At 29.6% G+C, this 17,827-nt stretch overlaps 1 protein-coding gene across 1 annotated transcript; it reads right to left on the bottom strand.

Annotated features, from left to right (window-relative positions):
- Positions 1-2,767: 2,767 nt before the first annotated feature.
- On the bottom strand, positions 2,768-12,601 carry LOC113846096 (transcription initiation factor TFIID subunit 5-like). Its single transcript, XM_027473990.1, has 19 exons — positions 12,256-12,601; positions 11,082-11,163; positions 10,897-10,975; positions 10,663-10,760; positions 10,506-10,562; positions 9,573-9,660; positions 9,359-9,468; positions 8,365-8,472; positions 8,012-8,163; positions 7,757-7,867; positions 7,601-7,670; positions 7,441-7,477; positions 6,458-6,622; positions 6,232-6,308; positions 5,389-5,505; positions 3,634-3,899; positions 3,436-3,531; positions 3,264-3,336; positions 2,768-3,159 (listed from the first exon to the last, which is right to left on the bottom strand). Exons 1-19 carry the CDS (start codon positions 12,375-12,377, stop codon positions 3,106-3,108), a joined length of 1,962 nt encoding a protein of 653 aa, XP_027329791.1. The 5' UTR covers positions 12,378-12,601; the 3' UTR covers positions 2,768-3,105.
- Positions 12,602-17,827: the final 5,226 nt, after the last annotated feature.

The raw sequence follows: 17,827 nt of genomic DNA, 5'->3' as shown, positions 1-17,827 counted from the left end.
GGGATGTTTTATTTTAAACTATCATTAAGTTTTTCTGTCACAATTATTAGTACTGTGTTCTGACTTCTTACAAATTTGTTCATAATTTGTATTATTAATTATATATTATCTTCTATAAGTTGGTTTAGGGTGAAGAGTTGGCAACATTGCAAATATTATGTTTCTGAGACCTATTCACCTGTAATTTATGAAGATAAAGACAGTTATGAGGTTGGCAATAAATGCTAAAGAAAGGGCAACTGTTTTAGGTTGGCACATATAAACGTTCACCTGTTTTTGTATGTGAATAGCACTATATACTTACGACTTACCATCTTCCATTGTATAGTTTGCCATATGTTATTTAAATTAACTGGAAATTAAAGATATCATTGTGGTGTGTAGTAAATATGGGTACGTTTTGGCCACTTTTGCTTCTATATTTTGTCTTAATGGGACAAAAATTGTGCACTCTTCACTATATTATTCTTGAATCTACAAATGCTTAAAGTTTATAAAGCTGGTGGCTATAATAAGTAAATTAAGATAGAATGGGATAATTGAGTCTATTAAATGCTCAATTTTAGGTTAAGTCAACTCCTGAAGACATGTCTGAGGGTATTGTTTTGTGAAGATTGAGGAGTATGTCGCTGTTACTTAAAATCGTAACAATTCCCTCCTCATATGTTGAAGCAGTATATTGCACGTCTATGTCATTGTTATCATGGGAATAGGTACAAGCTATTAGCTAATTTTTAATACCTTGTTTAATTTCATTACCAATTTTTCTATGAATTAAACTAAATTATTTCTTATTAATGAATCAACAGAAATTGGAAAATAATAAAATTAAATGAAAGTGATAATTGATGGGGGTAAGTTTTTGTTGTATATTTGTATATTGGAGGTTTATATTTGGTTCTTAGTAAAGGTTGAAAACTGAGTTTATTATCATTTCAAAATGTTTATTGGCACTTTTTTAAATTATTTTTAAAATAAAATAATTTTTATTAGTTGATTAAATTATTAAAAAGAATTGTTAATAAAAAATAAAATAAGAAGTGATAATAAATATTTTAAAGTGACAATAAATAACTTTAAGTATGGTACATAATTAACAGGTTTATTGAAACGTTAATATATATATATGGAGCAAAATTTTTTCATACTAATATAAGTTTAAAAATTTTTATATTTAATTTAAATTTTTTATTTTGTTTATATTAAATAAATTATAATTTATTACTTTATTAACTGTTAGATATAAATTAAATGAAAGACTTGTAAGAGTTTTTAAATTTACACAAATGTAAGAAGATTAATGTAAGTTTAAAAACTCTGACACTTTATTGAGTCTTTCATTTAATTTATATTTAATGATTTATAAAATAATAAATTATAACTTATTAAATATAAAATTTTTTAAATTTATCAGAGAAGATTTTACTCCTGTATGAATCGGGTATTCTATGAGAACAGCAGTGAGGTAACTTACAGGACTGAAAATACCTAACGCATATAACCGATGCATGATGCATGCGAGGCCTGTTTATTACGTATGATATGTCAATGGAAAATGGGTATAATATATACATTCTTTAGGTATATACACTTTGTGAGGGATAAAAAAAATAAAAATATGATATAATAAAAATAAAAAAAAAGAGAAAAGAGAGAAAAATAGTATATAAATGTATGAATATTATTATTATTGTATGCTTTTTACGCAAGAGATTCTATGTTGTTTTTCTTTTTCTGATATTGTTGATTGTGTATCCCTTAATCAAACACGCTTCCTCGACACCTGACACAAAGCGCACACCTCAGCTCCTTTGTTTTTATCAAACAAAATATAGAGTACGATGAAAGAAACACATTGGCACTACTGCCAAGGAGTGGTGACGAATTGTGAGTTTTTGTGTGCTTTTTCGTGACGACTTTTCAGAATGACTCCAATCATAACATATATGGCAGTATAGTAGAAGCTCTGTTCTATCCAATGTAACCCCACGATGAATGCAATAATTGTTCTTAAGGGATGATAGATGATATCGGGTATCTTATACGAAAACACAACATTTTAGCTGATAATTTTAAAAAAACTTCAGCACTTTTTTAGACTAAAATATGGATAAAGTTTCTTAGAGACGTGGACATATATTTATATCACCTTTTGCTCTGAAATTATTATGATCATTGTGAACAAAACAGTAAGATAAATATTAACAAGCATTTTTAAAACATTATTTCAAGAATTAAATGTAAATTTTGATTGCTAAGATTTTAAGTGATTAGATTTACGTATTTTAAGATACTTTAATGAAAAATAATATTTCTTTACAACAACGAACATTTATTTGATAAAATCCAATGACATCAATTGATTGCAACAGATCATTTAAACAATCCATGTTTTGGTGAAACAAAAGAATTCTCAATTTTTAGTCACTGTTATTTCACATTAAATATGCATTTAAAAATATAACAAGTTAAACATTTATTTAATAAACTTTTTTTACAGACTTATATATCTAATAAAAAAAATAGCTTATTCTATTAAGGTATATTAAATAGTATTTTAAAATAAACTGAAACAAACATTGACAGTTCTAAACTATTTTTATAAACTTTTCACAAACATTTCCAAACATAACCTAAGTTGATGTTGGGTATGCTTAAAACATTTCACTGGTTTAAATAGTTTCCATTGGTGACCTGAACTTTATCACAACTCCCGGTTAAACGCAATGTCATTCTAAACTGCTATATTTCAGAAGAAAAAAATCCAAGGCAAACCGATATCTGCTTGCATCTATTACTATTCAACGCTCGAGTATATACTAAAACATTGAACAATTTTTTTCAATGGCTTTTCAGCAAGTTCTTTAAACAAAGTCACAATACGAGCATAAGGCTACAATATTCTTCCCTTCTCTTAATAATTTTACAGTAAATTACGCACCTTTAAAGAAAAATGCATAGATTAGCAAAACTTGCTGACAGAATATTTTAATTCAATTTACCGTAGATAAATTTACAAATAAAAAAGAAAACTGTATAACACAGCGTTAGCTTTTTTGGGGTCTTCAAGTCAGAATTGCCACTTCGAAATTTGTAGACATTCTATCAACTACACTTTGCAGGAGCTCCAACTGCATAAAGAAGATTCCTTCGAGAAAACTGCTCCAGTGCATAATACAGAATTACATAATTATTTAATCGTTACGAAGTTAAGATCAACAATGGATAAAATGAAACCAAGAACAAGGAATTAGAGAACTTACCTGCAAAGAGTAAACTGAAGATGATTTGGTTGGCAGGCTTTTCAATGATCTGATTCTGTTAGTATTCCCACTTCTAATAATGAAGGCAAAAAATACACGCTGTTAGCATGGAAGCAAGAAAAAAATCCTTGACAAGACGGTCATATGTTTTCATATCAGACCAACTACATACTTTTCTTCATTCCTTGGAACTTTTATACCCGTAGTTACATCCCAAAATTTTACAGTGCAATCAGCTGATCCAGATGCTAGAAGAGAACCTTCACAACTGAAACATCAAACCATAATGAACAGCAGCAGTGTTAAGTTGATAGCAACCTTAAATACCTTATGATCAAGTTGAAATGTTGAGTGGGGTTGTGAGGATCACCTGAAAGCAAGTGTCCAAACACATGAGGTGTGACCGATTAAAGGGGTGACACAACAGCCACTAGAGAGGTCCCACATCATGATTGTGCCATCTTCATCACCAGATGCCATATAGCGACCATCAGGAGACATTGCCAAAGACAAAATCATACTCCTGTGCCCAATGAAAACCCGAACACATTCCCCACTCTGCACGTCCCATAGTCGAACTGTTTTGTCACTAGAGCCAGTAGCAATGTAGTTGCAGTTGGAATGCCACTGCACACACTAAACAAGACAGCACAGGTAAATATTGCATGATGAACAGAATATTTTTTTAAGTACACATAAAATTGAGTTATGCTTGGTGAGAAGAGGAATTTTCAGAAGGTTAAAGGGAAGAGGAATTTGCTTTCAATGATAACATAGCAGACTGTCAGCTGGATCAAACAACTGGAAATCATTTTTAGTCTCTACTAAAAAATTATAGAAGATAAAAGTATATCTTTCAAAACAAGGCATGTTCACCTTCTCAAACTAATATACTAAATTTTATTTTTTTTTCTATGATAATGAGTCTTACAAAAAGAATTTAAGAGGCATTTTTGTTTCAATATTTTACAATATATTTTAAGTTAAATTTTATAAAAGTATAAAAAATAACTATTTTAATAATACTTGTATGTGTCCATCTATATTGAAGTGTTGACTAAGAGTCCGAGATGAAATTTTAATCGAACACCTAATCAGAAATGTCTAACATGTGTTGATTGAGTGTTCGAGAAGTGATGTTGGAAACGTGTTTGACATCACGACCCTTTAGACCAAAGAAGTGTTTGTGCTTCATAGTACAACATTTATCAAATTTTAATTTTCAAATGTTATATTTTAAATTAATGACCATAATATTTTTTCAAAGAAATCCAACATTTTTAGCATCAAAGATTTATTTTTTCAAGGGTTATATTTTAGAATATCAAGTCATCATCTTGAATATAAAATTATGTTTTATTATTATTTACTTATTTTAAAAAACAAAATTTTATTTAAAGAGAAATTTGACAAAGAAAAATAAATCACAAATAAATTAACGAGTCAAGCTTTCAAATTTTAACCAAGCAAATTTAAATCTTATATTCTACTCGTTTAAATAAATGAATCAAGTTTAAACATTCTCTTTTTTCCAACAATTGGACTGCATAGAGAGTCAACTCTGATCTCTATTTCCCTCAGTCATGGATAAGCTTATTAAGCAAATCCAAGAGACAACACATCCTTTTTGTATATGCTAATTTTAATTGAAATATCAAAAGAGGAAAAAACGGAAAGTTAGAGATGCGGAGATGGTTTTAAAAGCTTGTGACTTTTGCTTAAGTTGAAGTAAGACGTAGTCTAAGTTTAGCGAGAGGTGCAACAACCCTAGTGTAGAAGCAAATTTGGAGAATATACTTGATCACAAGTCACAGTGTTGGTATCTAAGATCCACCACACAGTCTAGTTGTAAATTACGGTTTAGGATTCAATCACCAGTTTGGTCGGACAAAATTCACTGTTTTACTATAGTCCCTATTTGAATTTTGTGGATAAGGTGTATTACTTACAAAAATCCACTCTTTCACAAATTAATAGGAGTGTCCAGGATTACACTACTAGTATATGAATTTCTGAGCAATCAATATGTAAAAAATATAAAACTATAATAAACTAGCGGATGATATAAAATCTGGAGAAAATTAGGACAAGCACAAGAAAAAGGATATTTGACTTTAAAACTCACATCGACATCTGACAAGTGCCCTGCCATTATTCTTAAAGGCTGTATAGTGTTCATGGACCAAATCCTAGCTGTTCTGTCATGTGAACAACTGGCAAAATAATGCCCAGCCGGACTAAACTGCACCAGAAAAATAAATAAATAAATGATGTAGCATTCTAGAATGTACATGCAGACAGTAATGTCATGAGAGTTGAGACTAAATAGAATAAGAGAAAAGGAAAGGAGAGAAACAAAATATCCTTTGGATAGAGAAGAAAATCTTCATTAGTTGCAGCAGTTGAGACTTGAGAGAACAAAGTCCCAAAGATACATACTTCTAAGTATATCTAAGAGCAAAGAAGATATATGGATGCGACAATGAATTATTTGTTTATCTTCCCAAGTATTATTAGATTATAACATTATTTCAATGTCATATACTTTTCATATTGTATTGGATAAAAATGCAAGGTGTATATTTCAAAGAGAAGCACACTGCACGCTAAGCATAAGAACAGCAAAAAACTATTAAGCAAATTACAGAAAGAGAAAGGAAGATCAAGAAGATAGTACACTACATCATTTCAACCATACAAAACTTGAAAGGAAAAGGAGACTAAAGATACAAAATCTAAACTTAATGAAATATTTGGAGCATGGTTAGAACCAACTTTCATATACATGCATATGCTATGTTTGGTTACAGCAATTAAAAAAATGTAGGGAATCACCAGATCATTTACATTTAAATGTTCAAATTTAAAATTATCCTTTAAATATTTTGTGTGTTGTATGTTTGTTATTGGAATACATACACAAAAGGCAAAAATATGGAAGTTAAAAAAATTCAGAAGACAGATTTACCTGAACATCCCAGACAGGGTAATTGTGAGCCTTGTAACAAACAAGATTGGCATTAAGCTTTGTACTCCATAATCGAACTGCACAAAAAATGTAAACTCATGGTTCGGAATAAGACTCAAATTAAAATAGAACAAAATATATAAATGTGAAAAAAAAAAAAAAAACTCTCAAAAGTGAAGAAGAAACAATTAGAAAAGAACATTCAAATGGCATCAAATAAACATACTTGTTTTGTCTGCTGAAGAGGAAAGAATAAAATCCCCAGTGGGACTAAAAGTGGTTGCATAGACTGGCCCTGAATGACCTTGAAACAATGTGTACTGCCTTTTCCCACTATTTGGTCCAAGAATTTGTTCATTTTGTGATGTGTCATTTCCTCTCTGTGAGAAAGCTGATGGTAGCAACAACTTAACTATTATAACAAGTAAACCATGAAACTCACATTTGAGCATATTGAATTGCACAAGACTTAACAAACTTCTTTCAACCAATTTAACTTTTGCAAAGCTTAGCTTTGATTTTGTTCAAGTCAACAGTCATTTTTTGTTAAACACCATGATGTTTTAGCAATAGATAAGGTTTTACAGCTCTAGAAGTCAGTTTTATATGCAGACAGGCAATTGTGATGAAGATGAAAGACCATCACATTATTGAAGGATCAGTCATTGCCTACAAATCACAATGACATCAATCTTTCAAATGATAATTAAGATCCAGTGCACAACCCAAGAAAAAAGACAGAGAGAGGTATGATCAATCCTCTAAACCTTTTTTGGATAAAATTTCCAACAAAAGGCTATTTAGGTGGCAAATAGTGTGCCCCCCATATTGCTTCACTTCACATTCTTGTACCGATTCTTTTCCTCAACTGATTATTAAAGTCAAAAGACTAAGAATATGCACAATGAATGAGTTAGATTATCTTGCACAGAATCCAGTATAGTAGTAACTCTCACCAAGAAAAGAGGAATCGGTCAAAACTTTACTTATATACATCAGTAAGCTATACAGCTGTATATTATGCATGGGTAAATACATAAGGAGTTTAAGAGGATGAGTTTTATAAGCCATATAACTGCAGCACATAAGAAATAACAATCATACTCATAGCTAAACTTGTTTCTAATCATATTAACATTTTTCAAGCAAAGAATGCAATGATCATACTCAGCTTGTTCCAAACAAATGATTTTTCAACTATAAACTTACAAGTGGTGGGCTGTTCAAGTTTTGCTAAATCCCAAACCTGTGGATACAAATCACAGTCACAATTGTCACAAGTTAACATTGTCTGGTAAGATAAAGTTCTAAAAGGAAACATGATTTTTTTTTTGGGAGAGGTGGAAAGAGGAGGATGAAGGGAAAGAACCTTTACTGATGAGTCAGAAAATCCACCAGCAATTAGCGATCCATCGTGCGATATTGATGAACAGCTTAAACTGGGGTAGTTGACCAAAAACTAAGTATTACTAAATAGAAACCCAAATATAAAATAAACTCGTTCTGCCAAAGTGTAAGGCATTACCCACTATGTGTATTGACAAATGTGTAGAAGTTAACAGAAGGCAGGGCAACGCTATTCAATTGTACACGATTCCTTAAATCTTCCAGGATAGACAGTTCTACCTCGGTTGAACTGCAAGAATGAAACATTACACCATTAAACAGAACAGAATTATATCTTGCCAATGAAAATAATGTTATCTCATTCTGGTTTAATCTACATCCTATACAGAATATGCAAAGCCTATTAAACAAAAAATTGGACATGAGAGAATACCCTATGAGCAAGGGGAGTTCTGGTTTCAGGCAAGGTGTTGCTGATATAGCATTAGCTTCAGGTTTTGCATTTTTCCCTGTTGCACTTCCAGCCTTGTCCTTTTTTACCTTTTTTATGGAACCACCTTGCTTTCCTCCATCAATTGACCTTTTCTAAAAGCGAAACAAGCACAGAACAAAAGTGAAAAAACAATTAAAAACTTTTTGACAATCAGACAAGTTAGCTGTATAAAAGTGATAAAAGTGCATTCGAACAAAACTCATGCAAAACTTTGTTATAGGTGCAGAAATTCTGAGAAACAAATGGCACATGAACCATAGAGAGTGGTAGATGCACTTCAAGAACATATGTACCTTACTCTCATCATTATCCCCTTCCTTGGCTTCCCCTTCTCCCTTTTCTGTGTCTGAAAGCAAGGCCCCAGCTTTATCTCTGTGGTCATCTACAGAATCTTCAAGCAACTGTGGCAGAAAGATTAATGAGATTGAAACCAGACCATTATTGAACATGACATTTAAATCAGAAAAATATTTCATTTAGAGAAATCAATGAAGAACTGTTTGAACCAGGGGCCATGGAAGCAACTGCTGCCTGTGCCTTGAATACTACCAAAACTGCCAAATCTTTATTCTTCCTCAACAACCACCAGTCAAAATTAAACCCATTGTCCCATACCAGTATAATGGCTGTAAATTTGGATTTAAACATTTGGAAGCATATAGCTAATTGCATGGATAATCTTAAATGGTTGTCATGCCCATACTGGGCACATATCCAATTCTTATGGGGAAAACATGGATACATATCCAATAGTCACTGGTCACTCAAAAAAAAAATCAGTCCACCATTTAAAACTTGTTTTGTTAGTAAGTGACATTGGCTGCTAATAAATTAAACATGTTGCTACTTCACTCCCTTCAAATGCATTATATGAATAAATGAGAAAAGAAGTAAAGTTATGTTTTGTTGTTTTAAAAGTTTTGAAGGAGCCATAGCTCCCACATATTCCACACATCAATCCAAGTACAATGATGACATGACAATGATAACAGATGTCAGTCAATTTAATTGACTGATCACAAGTCATGGTCTGATTATCTCAACATTGGACTTAATTGAAAAATTTGCCAAGACATGAAAACTGAAATGCACAAAAATTAGCAAATTTTCAAGTCTTTCAAAATTTCAGGCAACAGGCATTCTTCATGCCACTAATGCCCTTTCTATTCCAACAAAAAGTTTGCAAAAGCAAGACTGCAAGAGAAACTGGGATTGCATTGCTAGAAACAAAAAGAGCAAGATAATTTCTAACATTGTCTAGTTTTGTCAATATATTCAAGGACTCACCCCCCAAAGTATTTCTTTCTGATTTATCTGGTTTACTACATCCTGGATGCTTCCAGCGAGGGCAACAGCTTCTGGATCATCAGAAATTGAGCTAGGTTGTCCAGTTGTAACTGCAGGGCAACAACAACAACGACAACAACAACAAATTATATGCAACACTGAAAAGTCCAAATGAACAAAATCAAAAGATGCAGCTTGAAATAAAGAAAAGCACCTTGGAAGTTAATATGATCATTGATAATACCAATTATAGTGGTGGATTGCATACTGTGGAGATGTTGCAACAGAAGCTCATAAGAATACTGTCAAATGCCCAAAACATTAACTACTATCAGATTTTCTACATATAGCTCTATTTTGCAAAGAATGTAATGACCTCAATGATGAAAATTCTGAAAAAAGAAAACAAATTTCTATATAAAATTATAAATAAAGACAATGATGGTCCAGTCAAATAATGGATATTCATTTAACTGATTCCAGAGATCAATAATGGGATTCAGATATTGTTTAATTATATCATTATGATCAGACAATTGCATCTGCATGTAACTTCCTTTATGCCTCATGGAAGCCAAACCAAGGCAAGAGAAAAGTACCGCAATGGCCTACCATAACAGAGACTAGAGTGGAAATTATGGTATATCTCAAAATTTCCCTCAATTAATAAGTCATAATTGATAGTAAAGCTCTACCTTTGAACATGTGAATAAACAATACTGAGATGATGAATACTTTCAGCAATCCACCAAAGAATGTGACATCATTATATAATACATATGATACAGAAATATTACTACAAGTCTACAACGTTCCAGGCATATGCAGTAAATTCAACAGATTAGATTAACAAACAATAGAAGGCATACATTCACAAAAACTTCAACTAACTGCAAATCAAATGCTAATGACTAAAGATTGTTTCAAAAAGTAATGTATCATTGCTACTAATAAAAAAATAAAATCGCAGGGATACTAGTTAAACACAGAAAAGAAAGCCCAAAAAGGGGTACAATAGTTTTGGACTTCTGGTGGATTCTAAAACTAGATGAACAAAATCTTTTGCTTGAATAACTGAGAAGAGTAGATAAAAAAGGCTCAACTATAGTATATCCGACAAACTAATCCAGGAGAGTGAAGACATTACCCCACATATCTTTATGTTGAATTTGCTCTGCCTAAGCGAATGAGCGAACTCCATTTCCTGGGTAAGAACAATATTGGAGGATTATATAATGCTAATGATCTAACAACTTCAAGAATCATAAAAGAGATATCATATCATAGTTTAGACGGAAACAAACCTCAAAATGAGTAGGAGAAATAACCACTTCTAACTTTTGAAGGTCTCGTGAGTGCATCTTTTCATGGTCTTCACGAAAGGTATTGAAAAAGTTCCGAGCTGAGAATCCGGAATCATGAATCATGTAAGGAGAAGCATAAAATATATATAGCATTGATGACCTCGTTAGGAACTCTAAAATCTGAAAATAAAAATAATTATTATTTCATTAAATGTGTGTAGAAATATTTCATACCTTCCTGAAGATGCCCTTTTGCCACAAGATCCATGAAGCAATGGACGAATACAGGATAAAGCACACGTAACAACTCATGCTGCAAATAAGTGGCAAACCATATAATAACTACAGAACTGAAATTGAACAATGTTGTAAATGAACTTCAAACAAGAGTGCAGGACAATAACCAAACGGCATCTTACCTTGTATGAGTCAAGTGACCTGTATGCCCATGATCTCAGCCTACCATACCCATCATGGTATCTAGCAGAACCTCTCTCCAATCTGGGTTTTCATTCAAAGAATCACTCTCCAAAAAACCACACACAGTGGACAAGTAATATAGGATTTGAGCAAGCTGATCGCCGTGTTATAAGAAAAGGTATAAACCTCCTCTTCAACAGCTTACATGCTTGCCAGAAGATTTTGGAGGAAAGCAATCCAATTTAAATTCATATTAGTTCAATAGTTTTCTTGTGAGATGCTCAAAATGTCAAAAACAGATACCATTGCCAGTTTAAAAACACAGTTTAAATGTTAATAGGCCTAGCAAACTAGTTGTCAGTTTTAATTAATTCAAACAGAATTATTTGCTAAATGAAAACATGAAAACGTTTGGAAAACCCATCTACCAACTTTTATAGGCATAGCCACTAGGATGGCAACCGCACCTGCTGAAATCTTGCAATTTCAAAGTCATGTACTGATTTACAAAATGAGCCAGAAATGGTAGTTATTAATAACACCCCCCCCCCCCCCAAAGTGACAACTCCAAGATTGAAATCTGGGATAGTTTGTCTGAAGTTTCAATCCCCTTCCCTTGCAACCAACTAATGCTTAATTAAAATGTCCACTTACATAGTTTAAGTGTGACTACATTCAATTCTCTATAAAATACTGACTAACAGTTAGTTTAGATAAACTCGTCAACAGGATAGAAATTTTCCAAACTAGGCCTAAATGATTAGAAATCACAAAATCAAATACATTGATAACATTAAATGTTATAATTTCAAATAAAACTTAATATTCATTGACGGCACACATTAAAATTACCCGCGTGCGCGTGTGTAATTAATTTAATAGATTTACACTGACAGTTCATTAAAATTAAACTCTATATAAAATAAAAGCAACCAAAAATTTTAAGTTTTCTCTTATAACTAACAATAGCTTCATATTTTCACGAATTACACAAACACTGTGCTATTTTTTTTTTAATTATTATTAATACATAATTTTCAGAGGCGAAAGAGTTTAAACGAAGTCACCCAGCGACTCCGAGATCCTAGGTCGTTATAAATTAGCGAAATTGGAAAACAAAAATGTAACAAAATTAAAATAAGATAAAAAAAAAAGAGGGAAAAGAGAAGATACTGAGTGCGATTGAGAGTGTGAGGTTGAAGAGAGGAATCGGTGTTGGAGAGTTGATCCTTTTGCGTAAACCCTTTGTCCTTTAGGTACCCACTAACACAACCTTCTATTTGATCTTCGTCCATGCCCCTTTTTTCACCACTCCAGAGAAAACAAGCTTGCTTCTTCGGAATCGTAACTTGGATCTTTCACTTCACTTGTGAAAACTCAAAACTATGATTAAAACTTGTAATTTTGTGAAGAATTTCAGGGCGCGGGATTTGGATTTGTATGACTTTCGTTCAACTTGAAATTTCTATTTGGATAGGAACCTGATTTGACCAAAACTCTATGAAGTATGAGATAGAGTAGTATGTACCTAATTTATTAACATAATATATAGATTTTAGTTATTGTAGAGTTAAACAAAAGTTGGTAATTAAAATTGGGCTTCAATAATATCATTAGTGTTTATCAAATATTTAAAAAAATTAGCATGTATGTTGACTTATTATCAAATATGGCACACTTGGAAAATAATAGATGTAAATCATTCTCTATCCTTTCTTTTGTTAATGTGAAGATACTTATGGAATAGTCTTCATCAAAATGGTAGGTTATTAATTCTTTTTGTTGGGCTTTTATCTCCATTTAATAATAAAAAAAGAGAGAGTAGTAAGTGATAAATTTCTAATAAATAATTTAACCTATTTTCAATCTTAATAACAATAAGTGAAATAATAAAAAAAAATGTCGTTTTATTCCCATTTCTGTTTTTGTGCTTCCTCAGTGCTTTCTTCTCATATCATTAGTTTTGGGCTTAATTAATAGTGCTCCTACTATTGGGCTTGCTAAACTCGTTAGAGTAAGAGTATTCATTTATTGGGCGTTTTTCTTTCTATACCTTTTAAGTTGAATAACAAACATGTTGGAGCAAAGATACTTCTTATGAAGGTCCAAATTCTATCACATCTTTTAGTTGTATATTGCCAAACTAGAAACAGCAAGCTTTAAAATTTTACATTTTTGTGCTCTTGATTTTGTGAATCTTTTGTTCAATTCCTGGCAAGTGAAACATGCACAAGTAGGTACTACATGAAACATTTTAACTTCATTTGCACATGATGAAGATTGAGGGTGAAAGAATTTTTAAAATAAGTAAACCTCTAAAATAGTCCTTCAACTTGTAAGTGTCATGGCATTTAGTTTCTAAAGTTTTAAAATCTTCCCTTTGGTCCCCACATTATTTTAAAATGTTGAATTACCAAATTATGTAATAAGTAGGCATTACTATTTTTGAAGAAATTAATAACATATTTATTATGATCTCGAAAGACAACTTATAAACTGTTTTTCCCTAATTCTCCTTGTGTGACTCCATAGCCATTTTCAAGTTATATCTCTTCTCTATTTCCGATTGAGACTAAATAGTATTCCCATTTAACATAACTCTAATCTTATCCATGTGTATTAGGACTCAAAAGTTTAATGAGCTAAATACTTATCAAATCAAAATTCTCAAACATGTGGATTAGAGTCTATCCATGAACCTTAAACTTTAAAGTGTAAAATACAATAACCTTCCTTGTATTTATCAATGAAATAAGTTAACTAAATAAATAAAGAAAAAGTATCTTTACGTGGACTTAGTTTTGCAACGACACGCCGCTTCATTGATGGATTAAACGTATATGTTTCTTATATTGATGAAATTATTTAAAATGCCATAAAAATGGTGCACAAACAACACATGGCAAGTATAAAGAAATGTACTACACTAAACCAGATCAAGTGGAAAATTGATAAGCCAACACCAACTTCAATAGATAAATGTTGAAATTATTCATCTATTGTATATATTTGTATTGGGTGTATTTGCACGAGTAAATATAATAATATTGTCAGCAGAACTTTTATATTCTCTTCAAAGCTTAGTAAGAGAATTTGCATACAATTCCTTTCACACGTAAGAATGACTTGTTCTCTATATAAATTTTTCAAATACAAAGATGTAATCAGCGTGTAAAACGCTGTCCTTTGGTTTAGAAATAGTTATATATATATTTTTTAATAAATTGTAGTAACAAGGCATTGTAAAGTTCATCACAATGTAGTGTACCTCAAGGCAGCTTAATATAAGTATATCTAATGAGCTTGTTTTATTTTTCTTTAGTGTAAATTTCATCTGTGAAAATGATTTTAATATATAAAATAACATGATATATCTAACTTGTTGTTTTAATATGCATCAATCATACAATAAAATTTTATCTTATTTTATTTAATTTAAATATCATAATATTTTATACTCTCTCATATCCACCAATGATATCATTAATGTAAGAATTAAGCGAGCTAGATGATTTTCTTTTACAAAAGCTAATTAATATAAGAGGTCTTGTTTTAGATGATGAAGGGAGCATCTTATTATAATAAAAAAAAAGAGACCTAATTTGTAAAAGAAAAAGTTATAGTAGATTCAGGAGTATATTGAATTATTATTCATTAACTAATGATTATCAATCTTAATATTATTTTTAATGAAAATAGAATATTAGTTAAAAATAATATTTTTTAGTTTACTATAAAAATTATTAATTTGATATTCTGTATATATAGATAGAAGGAAAAGGCTTGAAACATGTGGTTGGTGGTATTTCCCTTTAGCCAGATTTGCGTGATGCTGGAGGCTTGTGCTTGTGGTAAAAAAGTATTCAAGGAAATAGAAAAAGTTAGAGAATTTGAATGATTCCACCATAGCTAAAGAGCTTGTTTTTTAATTCTTATTAGTTTTTATTGTCTTTTAATATGATGCTGCATAATAATTATGTATTGAAGCATTAATATATTATAATTTTTTTATTAGAGGATTTATGAAAGAATAATTTTGTTATCTTAAAAAAATGTGCAGGTGGGAAAATAATAAAAATGTGATGAATTTATGTACATGATAAGTGACACCATCCCTTGATGGTAAATTCAAGATACCTTTTATTTTAAAGAAAAATATTAACAATACTCTCTCTAACATACTTATTATTTAGTTAAAATTTATTAAAAATTAAAAAGTATCAGAAAAAAACATTAATTTAAGAATAAAAAATAATAAATTTTACATATTTTTTTATTTTTTAATAAATTTGTCAATAATTAGCATTATTCTATTTCTAAAACTTTCTTTGTTCATTCTTCTCTATTAATTGCTAATTTTTGTCATCAATCAATCTCAGGTTCAGTAACATAAAAAATTTAATCTACTCATTAAGTCGTAAAAAAATAAATTCTTCAAGTCAATAAACTATTTCTTCTGTTCTTTTTTCTGTGAAAAAAGTGAATTAACTAATTTATCAAAATTTAAAAAAAGTTATATATATATATATATATATATATATATCATAAATATTTTTTAACATATACAATAATATTATATGGACAAAAAGTTGTATTTAATAAGTTTTTATTAAAAATTCTACAATTCAATACATTGATACTGTAAATGTTAATAATTATAAAGAAATTATCATGTTCTTTAAATCAAACTAGACAAGAAAACTTTATATTCTCTTTTTTCTCTTCTATTGAAATCCTTTCCCAACTTGAATCTAACTATATAATTAATATTTTTCCTCTTCTCTAAATTTCCTAAATAATGAAAGGAAAAAAAATATGGGAAGGGAGAAATATTTGTTCCTCTATTTTTCCTTCTCTACCCTCTATATTTTTTAATCTAACAAGTTTTCTTTTATAAATTTCTATTCCTCTCTCTTTGTCTTTGTTTTATTCAAATCAAACATTACATTAAAAACATGGGCGACTTAATTTGGTTGCTCAAAATTATTATACCTACTGCATAAGCATCTAGCAAACTATATTATATATAAAATTAACATGTCACAAGCTTTCAATCAAAGCTTCAGCTAACTTATAATTGAAATTAAGACCACTGAGGTGAGTCAAACATTTGATCAATAATTCATTCATACACATCACGTGTAATATAAATATTAGGTACAGTCTGAGCTAACATAAGAATGTATATATTCCTTCAAAGCTTGCAAAGAAAATTATTGTAAATATTCCCTTTCACATTACAATTTCGAAAGCCAAAACTAAAGATTCCATAGCCAAAAGTAGTGTGGCATTGTAGATATCGTGGTGCTCGTGGCTTGCCAAGATTATATAAAGTTTCATTGAAACAAATTGACCAAAAACTTTTAAGTGGGATCTTTGTGCATTGTGATTCAATTGAAAAGAACGCGCCATTAATAAAGATGACAAAGCAAAGCAATCTACAAAGCACACAGCATATATATTTATATTCTAATGTCTATTATATCACATCATCAAATTGAAATTTTAAAATTTATATCTTATTCTAACCTTATTTTCATTCGTTTTTAATTCTTTCTATTTTTAATCCATTTATTTTCAACACATACTTTATTTTTTAATTAACGATACTCTGTTACTAAATTATAGTTTTTTATAATCAATTAAAATAAATTGTGATAATATTTAATATTCATTAAGAGAACTAATTTGTTATATAAAAAGAATATTTACAATATTATCATCAATTTAATAATTTTTTTATAAATTTTAGTCAATATTTAGAAATATATTAAAAAATCAAAAGAAAAATATTAATTTTAAAAAAGTTCCATGTAATTTTTTAAAGTTTTAATAAATTTTAGTGATAATTAGAAGTATATTAAAAAAAGTGTGTTATTAGTATTCTCTATTAATATTAATTTTTAAATTAAATTATTATAATTTTGAATTCAACTTTATTATTTTAATTTTGATTAAGAATTCTTAAATATTTTTCTAAATCATTTTAAGCTTTCATTTTGTATATTATTCAATCAATATGAATGTAAAATACATTGTTTAGTATATTTATTTTTTAATACATATATCTATATTTTGTGGAATTAAATTAAATAGTAAAATTAATAAATATCTATAATATTTTAAAATTAAATTATCTTAAATAAAATAATAATTTAAAAGAATAGAATATTCACAAAAGACAGATATTAAAGACAAGGAGACAAGACATTAACACAGTTAATTGCGCTCCTAATATTAAAATTTGTGATCACAGTGCATAATTGAGAAAGAGTAGTATGGTAGTGTTGTGATTAAGTATATTTTTAGTGTAGAAATTACTAATATATGTGTTTCTGTATTTTATGTGATACTATTTTTCTTTAAATTCTAAATAAAGTTTATGTTATGATAATTGAAAATGTCATTGCATTATGTTTAATGATAAAATAAATACTCATCTTTATTAAATATTTCAAGACTATAGATTAGTAGACTATAGTGTACACTGTAGAATAAACTATGTATTTAGAAAATATTAACGATTTTGTTATTTTAATTTTTTTATAGACTGTGATGATGAATCAAATAGTGTATGAATTGTAAAGATAAATGTAGATTGTAGTGTTCTTTTTTATTACCTTATGAATAATAGGATTTGAGATTTGACACACTTTTAGTCTCTATATCTAACAATAGACTGTTAGGCCTTCAAGAGTTATAAATAATGTTTACACTTTTCATTATCATAACTTTTTTGGGAGAC

This window comes from Abrus precatorius, unplaced genomic scaffold (assembly GCF_003935025.1).
Source record: "Abrus precatorius isolate BTA unplaced genomic scaffold, Abrus_2018 Scaffold8, whole genome shotgun sequence".
NCBI classification, from domain to species: Eukaryota; Viridiplantae; Streptophyta; class Magnoliopsida; order Fabales; family Fabaceae; genus Abrus; species Abrus precatorius.
Note: the sequence above shows the minus strand (reverse complement) of the source record. Positions and strands in the feature narration are given on the sequence as shown.